At 37.8% G+C, this 17,463-nt stretch overlaps 1 protein-coding gene across 3 annotated transcripts in view; it reads right to left on the reverse strand.

Moving 5' to 3' along the window:
* The window catches only part of TTC33 (tetratricopeptide repeat domain 33), a 42,780-nt gene that overhangs the window by 15,021 nt on the left and 10,296 nt on the right, over window positions 1–17,463 (reverse strand). For all 3 annotated transcript variants that reach the window (XM_032135201.2, XM_058430088.1, XM_058430087.1), the window contains exons 3-4: window positions 1,964–2,045; window positions 44–175 (exon numbers count right to left, since the gene is read on the reverse strand). In XM_032135201.2, coding sequence (XP_031991092.1) covers window positions 44–175; window positions 1,964–2,045 — 214 coding nt within the window. The remainder of the gene's footprint in view (window positions 1–43; window positions 176–1,963; window positions 2,046–17,463) is intronic.

Raw genomic sequence — 17,463 nt, forward strand, 5'->3', positions numbered from 1 at the left:
ATATACTTAAAATTTCTGCATTATAATAATCTGACTTCCTCACCAGGATTATCTCTCCTAAACCAAGTTGAGCACGTCCCAAAGTCTGCCAAGACTCCCAAGAATGTGGATTTCGCTGGACGGCCATTTCTGCTGCATGTACTGCTGGGAACATTTCATGAAGAGACATTAGCACCTATAAGCAAAAAAAGACCAAAAAATCTGTCAGTAATATTCATAAACTAGCAACTACAAAAAAAAACCCTTTTCATTTTTTAAGATATATTTTTAGTCCAGTAAAAACAGCATTTCGGTGATTTTTACCCCTTATTCTGTCATTCAGGGTAAGAAATTATAGTTCTCTTTTCACCCCTGATATAACTATGAAAATGTAAACCATTCCCTTTCCAGTTATTTAATCTTATGTCCATCTGGTCAAAACCAAGTGGTCATATCCTAACTATGGTGGCTCAGAGGTATTTTGAACTCTCAATTCCACTTCTATTTATTCTATCTACCATGTGGTTTTCAGGGAACCCCAGGTATTGCCATTAAACTAGGTGAATTAATTTGTTCAACCAGCCATCCTGTCCCTAATGAACATCTTTATGTTATAAAAATTATTTAAAACATTCCCTAGGCCTTCTCACTACTGGGCATTTCAAACCATACATACTAGGAAGTTAGGGTTAGGGTTAGGGTTAGGGTTAGGGTTAGGGAGAGTTAGGGTTACCAGAGAGTTCTAGTACCCTCCACTGTGGTCTGTGGGAAAGGGCTGGATTTTATCTATAATCTTTAGGACCATTAACACTTTAAAAGATTTGTGACACACACATTATTATCAGGTTCCAAATTAAACAAGTCTTCATAGAGCTTGCCACAAACCTGTCATTCATATATACATATTTAAGATTGAAAAAGGAATCCAAATGAAGGTCCTCATATCACTTGATTCAGGTGACATAATTTATTTGGGTTTTTCCTGGATAAACTAAAGTGAAAGGTGACAAATGTGTGTCCTATATTTGAGATCATGATTTGAAAAATATTTGTTAGGTGTGCAGATTAAGGCTGAATTGCAACAATTCCCTGCCAAAAATATGTTTAATGCTCTGTGTGAGACTTTTAAAATCACTTGGATAACCTATTCAAGTGCTCAGAGGTTTTCTTTACAGACTTTCCTACAAAATATTAGAAACATATTTTTAAAGTACAAATGTTATTTTTAAGCTATTAATAAAATTGCATCTATGCTGACCTTTTGCTAAGGACTAAGCCATTTTTAGAAATATCTCATCTAGAACCCAATCCATCCTCATTTTTAAGAAAACTGAACTATTTTGCTAAGTCTACTACATTTAATCACAAGGAAATCGTATGTTTTTCATCTAAGAGCTCAACAGTGACTTTTTATTTATTTTTTATTTATTTATTTTTTTGAGATGGAGTCTCGCTGTGTCACCCAGGCTGGAGTGCAGTAGCACTATCTCAGCTCACTGCAACCTCCACCTCCCATGTTCAAGTGATCCTCCTGCCTCAGCCTCTCAAGTAGCTGGGACTACAGGTGTGTGCCACCACACCCAGCTAATATTTGTATTTTCAGTAGAGGCAAGGTTTCACCACGTTGGCCAGGGTGCTCTCAAACTTCTGACCTCAAGTGATCCACCCACCTCGGCCTCCCAAATTGCTGGGATTACAGATGTGAGCCATGGCACCTGCCCACCAGTGACTTTAAAAGACAGCCATCGATTCCTATCTTACAATGGTTAGGCTAAAATAACAGTTAACTTCATTGTGAAGGCAAATGAATTTCCAATTTTATGCATAAGACAGAGTCATAAATAACGGCGAAATATTTTTTCCCAAAGAAATTGTATTTGAAAAAGAAAATGGGAGAAAATGCTATTTTGTTTCATCATCGCTCACTCACCGAACAAACATAGCACAATTTCATAAGCAAAGTGAAATTCTTCATAATTATTACCTGTGATTTCATCTCGTATAGGGTAGCATCATTTGGAGTTAACTGTAGTGCTTCATCCCACTTCTGAATTGCCTCCCGATATCTGTGGTTGTTAAAGTTATATCAATGCCATATTTTCAATATGCCTTTTTTTAGACTTTCAAAAAATTTTTTATTGTAGTAAAATATAAAATTTACCATCTTAACCATTTAAGTGTACAGTTCAGAGGCATTAAGTAGCATTAAGTACATATAGTTCATTCACCTTTTTGTGCAACCACCACCATCATTCATCTCCAGAACTTTTTCATCTTCCCAAACTGAAACTCCATACCCATTAAACAATAACTCCTCATTGCCCCCTCCTCCACCCCCGGGCAAACACCATTCTACTCTTAGACTACTTTCAGGAGGAGTAGTCGTGTACTTTCACTTCAACAGTTTTTTGGACTACTTTCTAGTCCATGAAATATATGTAAAAATCCAAAATAAAAGATTAGCAAATTAAGTCCAGCAACTTATTAAAGTACAAAATCCACATGATTATGTAGTGTATGCTCAGAAAAACTTAGAAATGGGTTCATATGTAACAGATAAGGAAGAAAAAAGTACATGCCACTAAACAATACTTAGTATAATTTAACACCCATTTCTGATTATTTATGATAATAATAAAAGTATATACAACATTAAATAAATTTAGTACCATGGTGCCATTATCTACTAAGCTTTAATGATATAACCTCTAAAAGCAGTAACTATATCACCTAAAAAGAAAGTGCTTCTGCTTCTTTAGGCATATTGCGGGTGATTTCAAGCCTCTCTAAACAATATTTCCAAATGTTATTATAGATGCAAGAGGAAAAACTTTGGAAATTAATTTATTGATGTATTCCTTCATAACAGTCCTTCCACTCACAATTTTCTAACAAAGGTAGCAGTAATAAATTCTGCAAGACTTAATAGTAGCAAATGTCTTTCCTCCAGCATTAGAAGGAAAAGTTTGGACTGTCTGTCCAATCTTTTTTCTACCACTCCCTACACATACTTGTGCTCCACTCAGCAAGGTTTTTATAGTCCCTACCCACATATCATGCCTTTGTTAGTATGGATCCCCTGCTACACATACACACACACATCTGTATTAGTCCATTCTCACACTGCAATAAAGAACTGCCCAAGACTAGGAAATTTATAAAGGAAAGAGGTTTAATTGACTCAGTACTGCAGGGCTGGGGAGGCCTCAGGAAACTTACAATCATGACAGAAGGAGAAGCAAACACATCCTTCTTCACATGGAGGCAGGAGAGAGAAATGAGCGCTGAGCAAACAGGGAAGCCCCTTATAAATCCATAAGATCTCGTGAGAACTCAGTGTCATGAGACCAGCATGGCAGAAACTGCCCCCATAATTCAATTATCTCCACCTGGTCCCATCCTTGACACGGGGATTATTACAATTCAAGGCGAGATTTGGGTGGGGACACAGAGACAAACCATATCACATATCTAAGATTGCCTTCCTACTCCTCTTCATCTATTCAAAAGCTCCTCCTCTAAGACCAAGTTAAAATGCTCTGTTCTTCATGAAGACCTCCTCCAGTGGCTCTAGCCCACTAACTATGAGTACCACTTCAGACCACATAGCAACACTTATATTTCCAAAGCATTTTATGTGTTACAAAGCACTTTCAATACAATTATTTAACACACAATTATTTTCTCAAAAAGTAATTCACTTACTACTCAAAGTAAGTGAATATAAATTTGGTATTACTTGCTTTTTTAAAAATTATTTTGAGAGATATAGTCTTGCTCTGTTGCACTGGCAGTGATCACAGCTCACTGCAGCCTCGAACCCTTGGGCTCAAGGGCCTCCCACCTTGGCCTCCTGAGTAGCTAGGACTACAGGCATATGCCACTATGCCCAGCTAATTTTTTAATTTTTTTTATTTTTGTAGAGACAGGGTCTCACTATGTTGCCCAGGCTGGTCTCAAACTTCTGGCCTCAAGCAATCCTCCTGCCTCGGCCTCCACAAGTGCTGAGATTATAGGGGTGAGCCACCATGCCCGGCCTCAAGTTTGCATTACTTGTTCTCACTTTATTGATGAGGAACCAGTGGTTGAGAGCAGCTAAAGGACTGTCCAAGTCCTGCAAAAGACAGGATTTAAAGCTAGCTCTTAAAAATACAAGACCAATACTTTCTGTAACTATATCAAGTATGCCTCCCATTTAGTTCTGCTCTAATTCCTCCTTGTATTGTTGTCTTCTCTTCTCTAACGAGTTCAGGAATCAAAGGGTAGATTTGTTTATATGCTCTACAGTACCCAGAACATTTCTGGGAATGTAGAAGGTACTAATATAACAGATTTTTTTTTTTAGACAGTCTCGCTCTGTCACCCAGGATGGAGTACATGGAGTACAGTGGGATGATCTTGGCTCACTGCAACCTCCACCTCCCAGGTTCAAGTGATTCTCCTGCCTCAGCCCCCGAGTGGCTGGGACTACAGGCACATGCCACCACACCTGGCTAATTTTTGTTTTTTCGTAGAGATGGGGTTTCGCCATGTTGGCCAGGCTGGTCTCGAACTCTTGACCTCAACTGATCTGCCCGCCTTGGCTTCCCAAAGTGCTGGGATTACAGGCATGAGCCACCGCGACCGGCCTAATATAACAGATTCTATCTACCTCATTTGCCCTACCTTCTCCAAGTCCTGAAGGCAGCAGAGAGCATCATCTAAAGCATGAAAAGAGGGGACAGATGTAGCATGCTCTTAACACAACAGGAAAAAAAATGGTAATAAAAACAAATTCTACCCTAAGACAAAAGTGGTAAAAACGTAAATTCTTACTTTGTTCCGTTCATTATTTCATATATAGAAATTATAAGAAATCCCAAGACTAGGGGAATGTGAATATAGGTAGAAAAAAACAAAAACATTAGAATTCTAGGTTTAGCAGAGGGATCTTAAGAACTTGGATGTTTGAGGTTTCAGGAGTCTTTGACAGCTTTTGAGGAAGGGGCTGAAGGTCTTTGGTCTCTAGAGCAAGGGGTGACATAGTAAAGGTCCATATAGTAAACATTTTAGGTTTTGTGAACCATACAGTCTATCACAACTATTCAACTCTATTACTGTATCCCAAAATCAGCCATAAACAATGCATTCAAAAAATGGGCATTGCTGTGTCCCAATAAAACTTTATTTATAAAAACAGCCTGTTTTTATAAATAAAGTTTGCCAGCCCTAAATCTACTTGGCCCTACCACTGTTAAAAGCTTATCATATCTGTCAAATTTACTTTTTACTTCCAGTCCTATTTTCTGCCCAACTCAACCAGAGGAAGTTATCGCCCCATAGAAGGCATTTGTGGTCATCACTGTGACTTGGAGGCACAAGTGGCAGAGGGTCAGGGATGTTAACATTCTTCAAGGCAAAGAGCAAGCCTGCACAATAAAGAGCTGTCTTGCCCAAAATATCACTAGCACTACTGCTGAGAGCAGGATGGCTTATCCCATCCCCAACCCCACAAAGCTGCTTATGTTCCTAAGCTTAAGTTGTCCCAAGTACAAAATAAACTAAGAGGTTCAAGGTGACAATGACCATCACTAGTTTTTTCTTTTTATTAGGCGGGTATGCATGTGTGCATATACGTACAAACACACATACACACACACACACACGTGTAAACACAGGCTCACAGATTTGAGAAAAAAGAAAACTTTCCTCTCTTCTCAACTGCACTGCCTTTTATTTTGAAAACATAACCATTGCTGCCAGCAGAGGCATCACTCAATGAAATGTGCTTTGTTGCCAACGAGGCCTACAAAGGTTTAAAGGAACAAGTGAGCTGTTTTCCACGCTAAACAAAGCAAGAAATGGTGGGTATTTACTTCACTATCATCAACTTATTCAATTCTTCCCCCTTCTCATTTCTCTTTGGTTTACTTCTGTTGGCCTGCAAAGAAAGGGTGGCACCACTTAGTTCCTCCATTTTTAGATCACAGGAAACTTGGCACTGAACAAATCAATAGTCTCTCATAACTTCTGCAGCATATCTCTTAATTCAACTTCAGTTTGGAACAGACTGAACAGACACAGCCCTACTGCAGCTGTTGGATAGGAAGCATTAAAAGATAAAAACTTGGTTTAAAGTCACTGTGGTTAATAAATGACCAAAGTCTGATTCCGCCAGTTTAAGGACAATCTTAACAGTATGCAACTGAACTAGCACAAGGAAGGAAGCAAAGGGAATAGTTCCATGGACTACAATAGGGCAGGATGAGATAATGCCCTACACTGAGGTAAAGAACAGCTGGTGATCAAGCTAAATAAGTTAGATAGCACACTCATTTACCAAATAGAAATGTCAACGTGTTTAGCTACTTTACTCCCAATTAGACTTCTAATTTACTGTGGCTTTAAATTTAATGAGCTATATACTTAACAGCTTATTCACTTTATAAATATTTACTGGGCACCTACCCTGGGACAGGTAGAATTCTAGTAATAAGTACTAAGGATGCAGCACCCAACAAGATATAAAAGGTCCCTACTATTCTTCTAGATCTTACTTTCTAAAGTGTATGCATGTTAGAAGGGGACAGGGAAAGACAGACAATAAACTAAGTTAAAATATAAGTGCCATGATAAAAGACAAATGGAGGAATGTGATAGGGAGTGATCAAGTGGCTACTCGGAATGGGCGGTCAAGAAAGGTCTTCCTAGGAACGCATTCAAGCTGAGACCTGAACGACAAAATGTGGTCAGACAACTGAAAATCTGAAGAAACTCCATTCCAGGCAAAGGGAAGAAACTGGGGCCGGACCAAACCATGTTTTGTGGACAGGAAATAAAATCAGAGGAAAGGAAGTCAGAGGTCAGGGAAGTGGGCCGAAGCCATGATCACAGAGAATACAATAAGCCATAGTTATGCATGTGGATTTAATTGTACGTGTGATGAAGAATCCAGAGTTTCTATATAACAGTGAGACATGAATTACTGATTTACATTTTTAAAAGATCAGTCAGACCCAGAAGAATAGACAGTAAGGGCACAAAAATGTACACAGGGAGGCTAGATATGAGACAACCAAAGTAATTTAGGTATGAGATAACCCTAGATAAGGATAGCAGAAGTGAAAACAGAAAGGGGAAAAAAGATTTACAATACACTGAAAATGTACAGTTGGCTCAACTTGGACTTGGTATGAGTGAAAAAAAGAAAGAAATCCAGGATAATTTGGGTTACCTGGAAAACAGAGCCTGAGGCCAAAGCTTACTGGCTAAATCTTTATTGAGTGGATAGGATCCCAAGCAATCAAGAGTGAGGGAAAAACAGAAGTAAGGCATGAAGAAAGAAGAATAAATACAAGGTCTATGTTAAGCTGGCAACAGCTCCACAAACACAGATGATTGTTGATCTGGAGAGCAAAAGGAAAGGAGCAAGCAAAGATTAAAAAGGAGAGGACATGGAGACAAAGACAAGCATGATAGCATGGTGGTGTGGAAGATGAGACAGCAGTGTATTTAGGAAGAGCGTGGTCACCTATGCTGAATGATGAGAAGCACAATAAATGAGAACAGAGAAGTGATGACTGGATTTGACAACACAGAGGTCATCGATAACCTTTACAAAAGCAGTTTCAGTGGATTCATGGGGACAGAAATATGACTGGATGGTTCATCAAGAAATGGAGTTTGTAGTCCAGGAGGAGCAGAGAAATGGCAGAGCATTCGGACAGAAGCTTTTTAAATGGATGTTATCAGGGTATGTTTGCACGCCAGTGAGAAGTAGCCGAGAGAAAAGAAGAAACAGATTATACAAAAATGAGAGGATAATTTTAGAACAACGTTCCTGAGAAGGCACAAGGGGATGGGGTCTAGAGTACAAGCGGAGTGGTGGGCCTTTGATAAGAGCAGGGCACTTCATTACAACGGAATGATGACAGATCATACAGGCACAAATACAGTAAGGTTGGAAGATGAGCTGGTGAGAAAATAAAGTCATTCTACACTGATTGTATCTATGTTTTTCCACAGAGCATGAGGCAAAACCACTGTCATTAAATATACTGATGTGGGTAATCTGTAGAATGTGGGTCACACAGCAAGATCACCCTCAAATTTACATTAGTAGGTATACTTTTCTAGACAAGAACAAAATGCATGGTAAATTCTAATTTATATTCCTGCTTCATACACATACAACTGATTCTAACAGAAAAATTAGACCAGTTAGCTAGACAGTCAAATATCACCATCTAGTGGCTGAAACTTTAAAAGCCAACATGTCAAAGTTGGGACTAACACCGTGACTCTTGAGAAGGTATAACCTAGTTTGTAATAATTCTAGAAAAGGGCATTTGAACAAAACAATTTATAAAAATATATATTACTACTACAGGAAATATACCAAGAACATATAAAATCCTAAAATATTATATCTAAAGTACATTCACTTGGTGCTTATTAGGTGCTAGGTGGCATGCTTTTACATGGACTTTGCTCTTTAATCCTCCAAAATTCTATAAGATATGTATCACCATTTGACCTATGAGGTAGAAATTGACAAAAAATAACTACTCAAAGTTTATGTAGATAGAAATGATAAAGTTGGGATTTGAATGGAGGTAATCTGACTTCAAAATCTACACTCTAAACCACTATACTCACTATACCATATAAGCACCAAAATTTCTTGGGGGTTGGGTAGAAGAGTAAACCAGATTTTTGTTAAAAAGAATCATGAATACTCTAAGGTAAGACTTCTGAATTTAAAAACCACTCAAGGTTGAGCATAGTGGCTCAGGCCTGTAATCCCAGCACTTTGGGAGGCCGAGGCAGGAAGATCACCTGAGCCCAGGAGTTCGAGACCAGCCTGGGCAATATGGCAAAACCTCATCTCTACTAAAAATACAAAAAATTAGCCAGGCATGGTGGCGCGCACCTGTAGTCCCAGCTACTCAGGAGGCTGAGGGACAAGAATCACTTGAACCTGGAAGGTGGAGATTGCAATGAGACAAGATCGTGCTACTGCACTCCAGCCGCCTGGGCAACAGAGTGAGGCTCCACCTCAAAAAAAAAAAAAAAAGACTGGGGACTTCTGCTACTATCCTACAGGTGATGCACAAGAGTTACTAAAGAAGGCTGACAGAGTGATAAAATAACCAAGACCCCAAAATACATAATATCCAGATTCGAAATTTTACTGAAATCTAAATTATCTCTTCTATCAATTAACTTGCAATATAACAGCAAATTCAGAACACAAATACATCATGAACACATATAAAGATATATGAAACAAATATAGAATTATTTTACATTTGACACTCAAAACTTTGTTTTTTTAATCAAATTTACTGGTGTGTAATTTATATATCAAAAAATGAACCCACTTGAAGCATACTTTTTGATGAGTTTTGAGACATGTATACACTCATGTAAATACAACCACAACCATCACAATAAAGAACATTTTTGTCAATCCAAAAAGTTATCTGTGCCCCTTTCTCAGGAAACCTACCCCAACTGCTGACCCCAGACAACTATTGATTTTTTCTGTCACTATGGATTAATTTGTCTTTAGACAGATTTATAAAATTGGAATCAGATGGTATGTACTCTTCCTGACTTCTTTCCCTTGGCATGTTTTTGAGATGTCAATCATTTCTTTTTACCGCTCAATAGAATACTATTGTACGGATATACCACAATTTATTCATTCATTCACCTGCTGATGAACATTTAGGTTGTCCCAGTTCATGAACACTATTAATAAAGCTGCTAGAAACATTGTTGGAACAGTCTTTGTGTGGATATATGTTTTCACTTCTTCTGAGTTAGTATCTAGGAAGAAAACTGTGAGATTGTACAATAAAGTATATATTTAACTTTATGTGAAACAGGCTGGGCACAGTGGCTCACGCCTGTAATCCCAGCACTTTGGGAGGCCAAGACAGGCAGATAACCTGAGGTCAGGAGTTTGAGATCAGGCTGGCCAACACGGTGAAACCCCGTCTCTACTAAAAATTCAAAAATTAGCCAGGTGTAGAGTGGTACGTGCCTGTAATCCCAGCTAGTCGGGGATGCTGAGGCAGGAGAATTGCTTGAACCTGGGAAGTGGAGGTTGCAGTGAGCTGAGATCATGCCACTGCAGTCCAGCCTGGGCAACAGAGCAAGACTCCATCTCAAAAATAAAATAAAATAAGTGAAACAACCAGACAGTTTGCCAAAGAGGTAAAGCTATTTTACATTTTCATGAGCAATGTATAAAAGTTTAACTTGCTCCATATCTTTGCCAACACTTGATACTGTCAATCTTTTCAATGTTAGCATTCTAGTAACTAGGTAATAGTATCTCATTGTGGTTTTAACTTGAAATTTCTTGATGACTAATAATGTGGAGCAGCTTTTTGTATGCTTCTTGGCCATTCATATATTTTCTTTTGTGAAGCATCTGCTCCAGCTTTTTACCCATTCTTTACATGAATAGCTTGTCTTCTTCCTACTGAGTTGTAAGAGTTCTTCTATACTCCAGAAACAAGTCCTATGTCAGACATATGGACTGGAAATATTTTCTCCCAGTCTGTGGCCTGACTTTTCATGTTCTCAATTAAGCCTTTTAAAAACCAGAAGTTTTCATTTATATCAACTGACCACATACATGTGAGTCATTTCTGTATCATATATTATTTTCATTGATCCATGTATGTCTATCTTTACACTAGTACTATGAGGATATAACATTCAAAAACACAGTTAAGGGCTGAAATTAAGTAATATAAGTTCCCTAAGTACGTTTTATTTCATAAAATTCTTTTGGCTAGTCTAGATTCTTTGCATTTCCACATAAACTTTAGAATAAGCTTGTCAATTATCTCAAATGCAAGCTTGCTGGGATTTTGATTGGAATTGCAGAGTTTAAAGATCAATTTCGGGAGAAGTGATGTATTAACAAAATACTATCTTCCAATCTATGAGCATTGATATGGTTTGGATCTGTATCCCCACCCAAATCTCATGTCAAATTGTAATCCCCAGTGTTAAAGGTGGGGCCTGGTGGGAGGTGATTGGATCATGGAGGCAGGTTTCCCTCTTGGTACTGTTCTCGTGATAGTGAGTTCTTGCAAGATCTGGTTGCTTAAAAGTGTGTAGCACTCCCACTCCCCACACTCTCTCTTCCTCCTGCTCCAGCCATGTGAAGGGCTGGCTCCTACCTCTGCCTTCTGCTATGATTATAGCTTTCCTGAGGCTTCCCGAGAAGCTGAGCAGATGCCAACATTATGCTTCCTATGCAGCCCGCAGAACTGTGAGCCAATTAAACCTGTTTTCTTCATAAATTATCCAGTCTCAGGTATTTGTTTATAGCAGTGTGAGGACAAACTAATACAAGTATAGTGTATATTTATTGATTTATTTAGGTCTTTTAACATTTCAGCAATATTTTATAGTTTTCATATAGTTTTTATACATGTTTTGCTGAATTTTTTTCCTAACAATTTTAGATTTGGGAATAATACTACAAATGGTGCTTTTTTAAAAAAATAAAGTATTCAGCTTCTAATTGCTTTATTTTACATCCATTATTGGCTTATAAGCCTTTTATTATTTTTTAATGGTTTCTCTGGGGTCTAGGTTTGAATACAACATAACAGCCTAAGAGCAATATAATTCCATTTATCCCTTCATGCTTTCTATTACAATTGTTATATATTTACTTCTATATAACTTTGCAAAATGTTGCTGTTGTTATTTAATGTCAATTATCTTTTTAAAGAATTTAAATTTTTTGTTTAAATCAGTCTTCATACTTACCCATGTTTACCACTTCCAGAACCCTTTCATTCTTTACTTAGACACAAATTTCTATCTGGTATGATTTTCCTTCTACGTAAAGAATTTCTTTTAATATTTCTTGAAGTCCAGGCCTACTGGTAATGGGTTATCTCAGCTTTTGTTTGTCCGATAAAGTTATTTTGCCTTCATTTCTGAAAGATATTTTTGTGGTACAAAGAATTCCAAGTTGGCAGTTTTACTTTCCTTCAAAACTAAATGATGTCATTCCATTATCCTGCATAGGCCTCCAGCTGACCTCAGCTGCTACACTCTGAAATCCATGGCCACATATGCAGCAAGGATAAATATCTCATTGCTTTTCTCCACATTAACTGGAAGTAGCAGAAATAAGACCAGCTCATTCCTGAGGGGCATGGGACTCCAATGAGGGACAACTCTGACTTGACGACTATCCAACGTATTGTCCAACTTTCTTTAGATTATATGACAGCCTAAGACATTTCCATCTAACCTTCCCTCCCTCTCCCCTTCACTGGGGGTTAGACAAGCATAGCTCTCCCAGATTTACTCAGTTCCCACCCCACGTCTTCTCATACAGTGATTCCCCTAGTGAAATCTTTGCATGTTTAAGCCAGTCTTAGCATATGCTTCTAGAAGGACCCAGACTAGCATAACTTCAGTATATTTTTTATTTCAGATATCATATTTTTCATTTCCAGATGTTCCTTTTTTTAATATATCTACCATTTCACTCCTCATTATGTTTGTTTCCCTTTAATTATCTGAATATAGTTATATTACCATTTTAACCTCTTTGTCCACTACTTCCATCATCTATGTTATTTCTGAATCTGTTTCTATTGACTGATTTGTCTCCTATTTACGGGTCACAGTTTCCAATTCTTTGGCATGTCTAGTAATTTTTGATTAGATGCTGAATATTTTAAATGTTACACTGTTGACTAAAAATGTTGGGCTCTATTCTGGCAGGCAGTAAAGTTTGAAAGTATCAGTTTGAACCCTTCAAAACCTATTTTTAAAGGTTTTCTAGGGAAGGTCTGGAGTAGCCTTCCCTCCAGGGATAGTGTAGTCATTCTACTAAGAAATAACCCCCTGTGACTCCAGTAAATATTTCTGGTGACCATCGAAGACACTCCATTCTGAATGGTTGAAGCTTGAATAGCTCTCTGCTCTGTATGAATGCTATGAATGGTTCAGCTTACAACTTCTCAGTCATTTTCCCAGGATTTACAGAAATTCCCCAATAGTTGCATGGCCTAATGTTCAACAAAGACCCAAAGGGACCTCATAGACTTCTGGAGCTTTTTCTCTGAGTAGCTTCCTCTTCTCTGGTACTCTACTCTGCAACTTCTAGCTGTGTCAGCCTCTCCAAAGTCCAATCTCCATCTCCTCACTCAGCAAGACCGCTGTGGTCTATCTGGTTTCCTCTTCCATGTGCCCATTCCCTGGAGACTACCTTCAGGTAGAAATTAAGGGAGCTCGGCCACACATGGTGTCTCACACCTGTAATTCCAGCACTCTGGGTAGCCGAGGATGCCGGATTACCTGAGGTCAGGAGTTCAAGACCAGCCTGGCCAACATGGTAAAACCCCATCTCTACTAAAATTACAAAAATTAGCCAGGCGTGGTGGCACACACCTGTAATCCCAGCTACTCAGGAGGCTGAGGTAGGAGAACCGCTTGAGCCTGGGAGACAGAGGTTGCAGTGAGCCGAGATTGTGCCACTGCACTCCAGCCTGGGCCAATGGAGTGAGACTCTGTCTCAAAAAAAAAGAAAAAAAAGAAATTAAGGAAGCTCATAGGGATCATCTTGTTTTTGCCCCTTCTCTCAAAGATAAGAGTCCTATGCTGACTACTGTCCAATGGTTGAAAACAGTTTTTTTAATATATATCTTTTGTCCAATTTTCTAGTTGTTTGGGGCCATCCAGGTCTAGTTCTAGAAACTCTCTCATGGCTGTCAGTAGAAATCCATGCCTAATTTTTAAAGTATTTTTGTATCCGTTATTGGATTTCAGCCTTATAAGAACCCCATGAGGCAACTGCAAGTGAAGAAATATACAGCCAATCAAGGAACAAAATAATTCGGACTATTATAATAGTAATAATAATAATAACTAATATTTATTGAGTATTTACTATGTGACAGGCAACATATTAAGTACATTGCATATGTAAATTCATGTCACCATCACAACAGCGTTATGAGGTAGATAATTTTTGCAGAAAAGGAAACTTAAACACAGAGAGGCTGAATAACTTGCCTAATATTGCAAAGCTGGTCAACAGCAGAACTAGGATAAGAAACAAGGCCATCTGGCACTAATGCCCAGACCATAATCACTGTATTGTAAAATCTGTTGTTATTTTCCTATTGTATAAACAAAACCTTCTGTACACAAAACAACAGGGGAATGGGAAGAGTAAGGGTTATGAGAAAAAGAATCCTGCCATCCTTGTGAGATTAAAACAAGAGAGAAAAAGAATAAGACCCAGAATAGAGCAATTATTATCAAGTGCCATATTTTCTTTCGGGAGGAGGGTGAGAAAATTGTATTCCCAAAGGCCCTTTGTGGTTTGGGTATGAAATAAAATATATTCTCAGAATACTATATTCTAATTTGGAGTTTTTAAACGTATATTCTATAGATATCATGCAGTAAATGGTAGCTAGCTTATAAAAACCTTTTTAGCTATAATACAGCCAAAAAATATCACAGCTTTATAAATATTTACTGAGGGCCTAGTAAGTGCCACAAATTATTCTAAGAGCTGAAGACACTATAAAAGTTAGATAAATTCCTTACTGTCCTGGAGCTTACATTCCTACAAAAGAAAAACAACATATAAACAAAATACACGAAACACACTAAATAAGTGTATACAGTAACTTCAAAAAGGGAGAAATGCTGAAAAACAAAATGGACTGATGTGATAGAAAAAGGGTGAGCACGGGGATGTTACTTCAGACTGGGTAATCAGAGAGCAGATTGCTGAGAAAATGACAAATGAGCAGAAATCCAAAGGACAGGAAGACAGGCATCAGAAAACCAGAGAAAAAAGGTTTTCAGACAGAGTCATAACACAAAGTTGTACAATAACTATGTTCAAAAAAATGAAGAAGGCCCATCTGGCTAAAATGTAGTGAAAATAAGCACAGTTTAAGATGAAGTTGATTTGGTAGGCAGGGACTCAGTATTTTTTTAAATCTAATTTAATTATTCTTCCTTATATTACTTTTGATCAAGTTTAATAGCCTCTTAAATATTTTTTCGCTGGGCATGGTGGCTCACACCTGTAATCTCAGCACTTTGGGAGGCCAAGGCAGGCAAATCACTTGAGGTCAAGAGTTCGAGACCAGCCTGGCCAACATGGCGAAATCCCATCTCTACTAAGAATACAAAAATTAGCTGGGCATGGTGGCACACACTTGTAATCCCAGCTACTCGGGAGGCTGAGGCAGGGAGGATTGCTTAAACCTAGGAGGAGGAGGTTGCAGTGAGCCAAGATCCATGCCACTGCACTCCAGCCTGGGAGACAGAGCAAGACTCCACCTCAAAAAAATATATATCGTTTTAGTTATTTTCTAAAGCAGTATATAGATTACTCAAAAATAAATGCTAAAGAGCAAAAAACATAATCATGTTATAGTGTTCTCCATCCAAAATAAAGCATTCAATCCCACTGGTTTTAGTGAAATGACTCAATGTTTCGACATACAGGCAGAAAACAAGAGTTATTGTGTTTGTCTACGATGCTGATATCTCTTCTCTGTCACAGGAAGTTCAGAGGGAATCCGATGGCAATAACAGAACAGCTTTTCCTTCCATACATTAGTGTGGTCCAGAAAAACAGCAAAGTTAATGAACTTTTAACAGGCATTTACAGGAGTTTCTAAAGATGTTTTATGGATGTACTCAAAGTATTCATAAATGAGGAGAATTTACATTTGGTCTTCTTCTAAGACAGACTAGTCAACCTTACAGAGTTCTGTAAGATAAAAATCTTTATGCCTAAAACACCACAAATGAGAATTCACAACCTAACATTAGCTAGTTAATTGATCTTGATTGTTTATTTTCCACCCTTTATTCCCAATTTGAGATGCTAGTATTTCATAGCTTAAGCACCATTTTATGTTTTATATTAAGTTATAATAAAAGATTACACCAGAATCAAAAATAAAAACAGACCTAAAAGCTAATATATTGGTTCCTCAACTTTGATTCATGTTTACAAAAATTATTAACAAGAAATCTTATCACCACTCTTACCAGTTCTTTTTTTTTTTTTTTTTTAAAGAACAAAGAAAAAAGTGCTTCTTGCTTAGTATTACTTCATTTTCTTTTAAATTCTCAAACTCTTCAACACTACATGGAAGATACCAGTCAAAGGCACACAGGCCTGATTTTAGATTTCTGGATGATCTGAAGTGTATTCTGTCCCAACCAAAGGCCTATTAGGCTACTATTCCTGCTGGTCATACATATGTCTTCTAAAAATCATGTATTTATTCAAATCAACGATTCTCATACTGTCAAGTGTAATTTTTCTAATATATTTTCTTCACAGAGGACAATGCTTTAAGATTTTTATAAAAATATGGCTCTCAACAGATACCAAACACAGCAAAGAGACAGACAAAGGCATAGTATCTTTCTAATGGTTGCACTAATAGAGAAGGCAATATAATATTATTTATCTCCCAGTATGATGCAGTATAAAGCACAAATGTTACCTATGACATATACTTGCCAAAAATATTTAGACTGTAAATCTAATCTCTACACCTAACTTTCAGTTTACACATGAGATAGAGGAACAAATTAAATGACACACACAAGGAAGCAATCAAATAAAAAATTGGTCTGGACTTTTCCATCAGTCAATGTCATGGGGGATAAAAGTAGAAAACCCAAGGATGCCAAAAGACACTAAAGAGACATAATAACCAAATATAATGTGTGAACTCCTTAGATCCTGGTTTTAAAAACATGTCCTGTAAAAGACATTTGGGGGAAAACTGGAAAAACCTAAACATGAACTAATATTAGATATAAAATTATTAATTTTCATAGGTTTGGTAAAAGATATGTTAGGTAAGATAATATCCTTATTCTTAGAAAAAATATGAGGAATTAGGAGTAGGTGTCATAATGTCTGAAACTTACTTTCAAATAGATCAGCAAAAAAACCCTGTAAATATGCAATTATGTATGCCTGTGCGTGTGTGTGTGTGTATGCATGTGTAGAAAGACAGGGATAAAGCAAATATTAAGAATTGTTGAGTCTAGATAGAGGAAATACGAGATTGTCCTATTCTTTTGTTTTGTTTTGGAGACAGTGTCTCACTCTGTCACCCAAGCTGGAGCCCAATAGCAGAGTCACACCTCACCGTAGCCTCAACCACTGGGCTCAAGCAATCATCCTGCCTTGGCCTCTCAAAGCACAGAAATTACAGACACAAGCCACCACACACAGCCAGAATTTTTTAAAACTGGAACTGGAATCATACTAGATATTTATTTATTTGTTTATTTATTTGACAGGGTCTCGCTCTGTTGCCCAGGGTGGAGGGCAGTGGCAAGATCATAGCTCACCGCATCCTCGAACTCCTGGGCTCAAGCGATCCTTCTACCTTGGCCTCCCAAAGTGCTGGGATTACTAGTATAAGCCACCGTATCCAGCCAGTTGTACTATTC

Source organism: Hylobates moloch, unplaced genomic scaffold, assembly GCF_009828535.3.
Source record: "Hylobates moloch isolate HMO894 unplaced genomic scaffold, HMol_V3 SCAFFOLD_17, whole genome shotgun sequence".
Lineage (NCBI taxonomy): Eukaryota > Metazoa > Chordata > Mammalia > Primates > Hylobatidae > Hylobates > Hylobates moloch.